General features: G+C 32.0%; 1 protein-coding gene across 1 annotated transcript; it reads left to right on the top strand.

The window, feature by feature from the left end:
- The first annotated feature begins 1,784 nt into the window (after positions 1 to 1,784).
- On the top strand, positions 1,785 to 6,107 carry LOC133291276 (stem-specific protein TSJT1). The gene is made up of 5 exons (XM_061489509.1): positions 1,785 to 2,040; positions 4,415 to 4,655; positions 4,748 to 4,868; positions 5,177 to 5,286; positions 5,791 to 6,107. The coding sequence occupies exons 1-5, from the start codon at positions 1,838 to 1,840 to the stop codon at positions 5,824 to 5,826; spliced, it is 711 nt and encodes a 236-aa protein (XP_061345493.1). The 5' UTR covers positions 1,785 to 1,837; the 3' UTR covers positions 5,827 to 6,107.
- Positions 6,108 to 6,412: the final 305 nt, after the last annotated feature.

Raw genomic sequence — 6,412 nt, 5'->3', positions numbered from 1 at the left:
ACAATCCCTCTGAAATTCAAAGAGAACTCATGTTAGCCCCTCAAAAGGACTAACATGAAGTCCATTTTAAATTTGAGAGTATCACAAGTTAACTTTTTTTTAAGGGATTAAATTAACTTCCCTTATATATATTGAAGATCCAAAATATACTTTCCTCTAAAATATAAATACAATTAAATGAACTATATTTTTGTAACTTCAATGAGAGTAACATTGAATTCTCAATGCTACCAATTGCCGAAAATTTATCCAATCATTGGCTAATATCTACCTCTAGGGGACTTTACCATACACGCAGACTCTTCCTACGATTAAGCGAGGGGATAAACCAAATTAGTTTATAATTACCACACATCGAATGGTATGGATGTATGTATGTTTATCAACCTTATATTAAATATTGATTCCAACCTTGGCCAGCTGAGGAGGTAAATAACTAAATATTCAAACCAACCTCATTCTCATTCGTCAATGTTTTCTTAATTTTTGTAGCAACATATGTTTTTTCTTGGGGTACGAATATGGAACTTAAATTTTTGTATTGATGTTAGCCTATTTTTAAGTCATGAATTATAATTTAAGAATAATAATAGTAACAAAGAGAATAATTACCTAAAAATAAAACATCAATTTAAAAACTGTTCAACTAAATTATTAAGTAATGTACAGTTACATTCGTCAGCTTGATGTGCCATCATTATGGGTTATAATTTGATTAGATTATTGTTAATTCAATAATATTAAATAATATTAAACTCCAAGGACATTAAGAACCTACAAGCACCTCGTTCTCATTGTATTTTATGTTCAAGTTGCTCACAACCCATAGAAATCCGAAGGTCCACCCACAGGTTTGATCGTTAATAATTTTGAGCCGGCCTTTTCTATTCATGGCAAGCAAACAGAGGAGAATGAAATCAAATGTAAAAAAAGAAAGAAAGTTTAGTGTACTAAAAATATACAAAAACTTCATCCATCTTAAATTTAAAAAAAGAGAAAGAAAGTAAGTTTAGTGTACAGAACTATTGCAAACTTGTAATAACATCGTTAACATCGAAGGAAGTTTAGTGTTAAAAACGTTTTTCCCCCTACTATAATCCTCTTTAATTGTGATCATTTCCTAAAAGCTGAATTTCCTATTAAAATATCTTATTTGAATCTTCTCTTATAAAAAAAATAATCATGTGATCATATTATTTGATTATAATTATTTAATTAAAAATTATATATATTTTTTATTTATCATTAATAAATGATTATGATCGAATAATATGATCATATAATTAATTTTTTTTTTCAAAGGATGCACACCCCATTGATAGAATGGGATAGAATCTTCTCGTAATATCATTTTCAATTATTTCTTTTTTTTTTATATTAATTTTCAATTATTTCTTTTAAAAACGTAATTATTGTGCAAAGAACTTGAAAGGAAGACGTGGCAAGCAAAAGCAGGCTCGCACCACAAGAAATTGTGGATGGTTCCGCAGGAGATCACCCCGTCAATCTCCAATTCCATCCCAGAATCAGAGGCGCATAATAATTAATAACCATTAATCATGAATTAATAAAGCAAGTGGGACCCACTTCATCTAAGATGTCTGATTCCGGTGACAAAAAAATCATCACCCACTTGTCCTAATTCGACGGACTTATGATTTAATTATTAAATGTTATAAACACTCATAAATTTCCATTTATTTACGACTGAATGACTATATTGCCCTCGTATCCATCCTCTATATAAGGAATTCCACGCTCCTGCTTCATTTCGCATTGTGTGTGTGTGTGTGTGTCCTTTATTGCTAGAAAGAAGAATAATTAATTTTCCGATAAGATGTTGGGTGTGTTCAGCAGCTCCGTTATGTCTCCGCCGGACGAGCTCGTGGCCGCCGGGAGCCGAACTCCGTCTCCAAAGATGACGGCGGCGGCTCTGGTGAATCGGTTCGTTGAGAGCAACGCGTCTGCAGTGTCAGTGCAGATTGGAGAGCATGTCCAGCTGGCTTACACTCACCACAGCGAGTCTCCGTGGCAACCCAGGTAAAGTAAACATGATCACTCTCGCCTAAGCGACGTCGTTGTGTCACAAAATAAGCGGAAAATCGTAGAACCGTGTGATGGGAGGGTAAATCTGCCGATCGGATCGGACGGTTGATTGTTCCCCATCCCTCCATCACACGGTCCTTATGTGCCCAATTTTGCATGGGGCTAGTGTGACGGTTCAGGACTGTAATGAAGTTGGTTTTTTTTTTTTTTTTTCTAAGATAAATAAAATACAACCATCAACTTTAGCCCATGTTTGGATGGACTTAAATTTACAGAAATAGTTATTTTTTTGTTATTTCAAACTCAAACTATTTGTTTACTCCAACTTAAATACAGAAATAGTTATATGTACTTGTATTATTAATTATGTTTATCTCATTTTATATGAGACAAATAATTTTCTTACACACAATAAGATATTGAGTTCTACCATTCTTTTTTCTCTATCCTTTTACTTGTGGATCTCACTTATAATTTTATTTCTACAACATGAAATAATTTTTTTTCTATAACATAACAAAAATATTTCCTATTATATACTTTAAAGTAATTTTGTTTTTGGTGTTGTTTTCCTTATGGTCTAAGCAAAAGACTGACAGGACCCCTTGAGCATATTTTACTTTTCCATATTACTCAATCACTTACTGTGGAAATAATCTACCTTTTATAAATTTTATAAAATATAAGTTTTTTAATATCAAAATGAGTTCATTAAATTACACAATAAGATTGGACAAAAAAAAATCTATTTCAACCTGGTTATAGTTATGTTGATTTGAGTCAGGTTGACGAGTCAACTTCATTTTACTTTTTTTAGAATACTTTACTGATGTCATTTAATATCAAAAAATTTTAAAATAATAAAAATAATGTTAATTTGTATTAAAATATTTTCAAAAAATATGTAATTCAAGTGATTAAGGTTTGTTTGGATGAATTTTTTTTCTGATTACTAAATCCATTTAGATATTTGCTTTAAAAAAGAAGTAGAAATCATAAAAAAAAAAAAGTTAAAAATTTATTTTTTAAAAAGCTAAAAATTTTAGCTTTTAAAAAAAGTAAAAAGTAAAAATTAAAAATCAAATATTTTTTTTAAATCTAAATAGTTTTAACTTTTATAAAAATTATTTCTAAAATAAGTTAGGCATAATTTTTTTTTTAACAATTCTTGGGTTACAAAATTGAAGTGATTAAGGATTTAAGGTGTTGTTCAAATTATTATTTTTATTTAAGTTAACTTACTTTTATTAATAATTGTAAAAACACTTTTTTCATTTTCAAAAAATTGCAACAGAAATGTTGTTTTATTTTTTCCATAATATATTAAAAGAAAGAAAGAAATTGTGTGAAAATTAAGTAACATTCTTTTAATTATAAACTAAAATTTATCTATTAAAAAAATGCAGGTGCCACTTAAGTTAAATGGGTATGTTTTTCTCGTGTTACATGAGATAACATATCCTTTCTACTAATACATCAAAAGTTGTGCTAACATTTATTTTTCGATTTTTATTTTTTTAAAAGAGTGAGTCTCACATGCTTTGTGTCTATGGCATGAGATAACAAGTTTCGTGCAACATAAGAGTTGTATTTCGCTAAGTTAAATTGAGTGGGTTCGTATTTATATGCTCAGACGCGGACCAGCTCAATTCTTATATGGCCCAATTGTATTTGGGAACGATGATTCCTTAATGACCGGATGTAATTTGGATTGGGCAAACACTTTGTTTTAGGTGATTGCTAAACAATTAGTCATTCGAACACCAGTTGTACTTTTTGAGATTAATACATGAGCTGATGAGGTTGTTGGGGGCTTGGAGCTGAAAACCCACGAGACATCATTGAGCAAAAAAATAAAATCTATTTGATTCTTGATTATACTTTTTGATATTACAGTATTGGCTTATCAGAAGGATAATATCTTTTTCCATTATTTCTTTTCTTTTCCTTTTTTCCTAGGGGAGAGTCACATCCTTAACTAGTGTAATTGTATTTTCTTAGTGTAAAGAACTAATTCAACCCAAAAACTTAAGCTGATGGCTGGGGTTATATCAATGGTTTTAATGCCTTAAGGTTTTGAGTTAAAATGGTGTTTATCACTTAGTTTAGTAGGTTCTTAACTATGTTTTTGGTTTGAACATTATTCACAGTTCAATTACAAATTTAATTGATTGAATCAATTTAACATTAATGTTTCTCCAGTTCAATGTTCTTGAGACAGGGGTTTTTCTGCTGCAGCCGTTGGTCTTAGTGACTTTCTAGGACAGTATAATATCTATGATGTGCTTATTAGCTAGAACTTAGCATGAAATGTTATTAATTATACCTTTCTACCTTATTATCTAAATATTGAGTGGAAAAATGGCAGATCGTTTGCTGTGAAGGATGAGGTGTTCTGCTTATTTCAGGGAGCACTTGACAATTTGGGCAGCTTGAGACAACAGTATGGACTGGCCAAGTCTGCCAATGAAGTACTTTTGGTGATTGAGGCTTACAAAGCTTTACGTGACCGAGCACCTTACCCTGCCAATCACGTCGTTGGCCATCTCAGTGGCAATTTTGCTTTCATAGTTTTTGACAAATCCACTTCTACCCTCTTTGTTGCCTCTGTAAGTAATCATAAATCCCACCAACCAATTGTCTTGATCAATAACCATGTGCTTTCATTTCTTTCTCATTTTGCTCGTATTATTTTTGACAGGATCAATTTGGTAAGGTACCTCTATACTGGGGAATAACTGCTGATGGATATGTAGCATTTGCTGATGATGCAGAATTGCTTAAAGGTGCTTGTGGCAAGTCACTTGCTTCTTTCCCTCAAGGTGGGTTAACTTCTATCATGTGCTTATATATGTCTGTCTTGTCAGTGTGTTATTTCTTGCAAGTGATAAAAAAAAATGCTTATAGTGATTCAGATCGGGTCATTTAACTTTCCAAGATGATGATATTATAACAATGTTATAGATAGAAATTGGAAAGAAAAGTTGGGAGATATGATATGTGCTTATTTCTGTCAGTGTGTATCCCCGAATAAGTTTTGTGCAATAATATTGTCCGAGTGCTGTTTTTTCCCCTCAAATTAAAGGAGTTTCTCTCTAGTTGTTGACATTGTTGCTCTCTAATTGGACAGGATGTTTCTACTCCACAGCTGTAGGAGGATTGATGTGCTATGAGAATCCCAAAAATAAGATTACTGCAGTACCTGCTAATGAGGAGGAAATCTGGGGTGCAACCTTCAAGGTAACAAAATGAATGAATATAAACAAAATTGTTGTTATAGTGCTCCATTCTCGTTGCAGAAAGTTTGGAACTACTAATAATTGAAGCTTGCATTTGGAATAGGGGGTAAATTAAAAGCCAAGAAGAAGTGTTTAAAAAGTTCAAAAAGTCTTGTCAAGTTAACCATAGAATCGTTAAGAGTGAAATTTAACTGACCCAAAGTGGTGGTTGTCAAACCAATGGAAGAATTAGACATAATATCCATTTGTCTTTTGAAGGTACCGTTAGAACTAGCAACTGAAGTCAAATAATGTGACCAAGACTGTAATTAAATTTCACTTGGAGGCCTTTATTTCCAGTTTATGGGAAACTTAGCTATTGTTTATTTAATTTCTGTTTAATTTTCATTTCAGTTGGCTTCCAACATTTCTTGCATGCATAATCTAGTGTCTTTTGCTCTCCATTAATGAGCTCGAACTCCAATTCTTTTGTACTAACTGTCAATTTGGTGGGATGAAATATCAGGTGGAAGGTCCAGCAGTTCTTGCAGCCAGAGAGTAAATCTTCCCATGGGCTATGATGTGTTAACGGAGCAATGGGGTTTATGTGGATGTGACCCCAAGGCATGCATGAGGGGCCATCATGTAATTAAATAGCTTGATGATGATAACTTGAGTGGATCAAAGTAGTAGGGGTGTAACCTTGTTCATTAGATAGAGAATTTACTGTTTCTATCAATGTACAGTTACGCTTTTCAATCCAATAAGTCTGGTTTTCGATATTCTCCCGTCATTTTATGTTTAATTTAAGAGAGTTATTAATCTTATGTTGCATAAGATATGTATCTTATGTGGGTGAAACAAAGTTGTGGGGTCCACAATTTAAAAAAAAAGAAAAAAAGAAAAGAACAAATAGACACAAGATTTCATGAGTGTTCAACGTAAGATAGTTGTCTTATGTGACATAAAACAATTATTTCCCTTAATTTAAACCTTCTTAATTTTTCTCAGGTTCTTTAAATATATGGCAAAACCTGCGCAATAAGCATCTTTTTCCACTGATTTTTCTTTTCTGATACAAATAGTTGTTAAAAGTTTCACTCTAACTACATGCTTAGAGCTATGCCTAAACAATATAACCCCTTCCA

Source organism: Gastrolobium bilobum, unplaced genomic scaffold (assembly GCF_033153095.1).
Source record: "Gastrolobium bilobum isolate Gb01-03AN ecotype WA unplaced genomic scaffold, APGP_CSIRO_Gbil_v1 utg7904, whole genome shotgun sequence".
Classification (NCBI taxonomy): Eukaryota; Viridiplantae; Streptophyta; class Magnoliopsida; order Fabales; family Fabaceae; genus Gastrolobium; species Gastrolobium bilobum.
Note: the sequence above shows the minus strand (reverse complement) of the source record. Positions and strands in the feature narration are given on the sequence as shown.

Coding starts and splice junctions, on each gene's coding strand:
- LOC133291276 (XM_061489509.1), top strand. CDS start 1,838: ATGTTGGGTGTGTTCAGCAGCTCCGTTATGTCTCCGCCGGACGAGCTC. Junction 2,041..4,414: donor GAGTCTCCGTGGCAACCCAG/GTAAAGTAAACA, acceptor GAAAAATGGCAG/ATCGTTTGCTGTGAAGGATG. Junction 5,287..5,790: donor TCTGGGGTGCAACCTTCAAG/GTAACAAAATGA, acceptor ATGAAATATCAG/GTGGAAGGTCCAGCAGTTCT.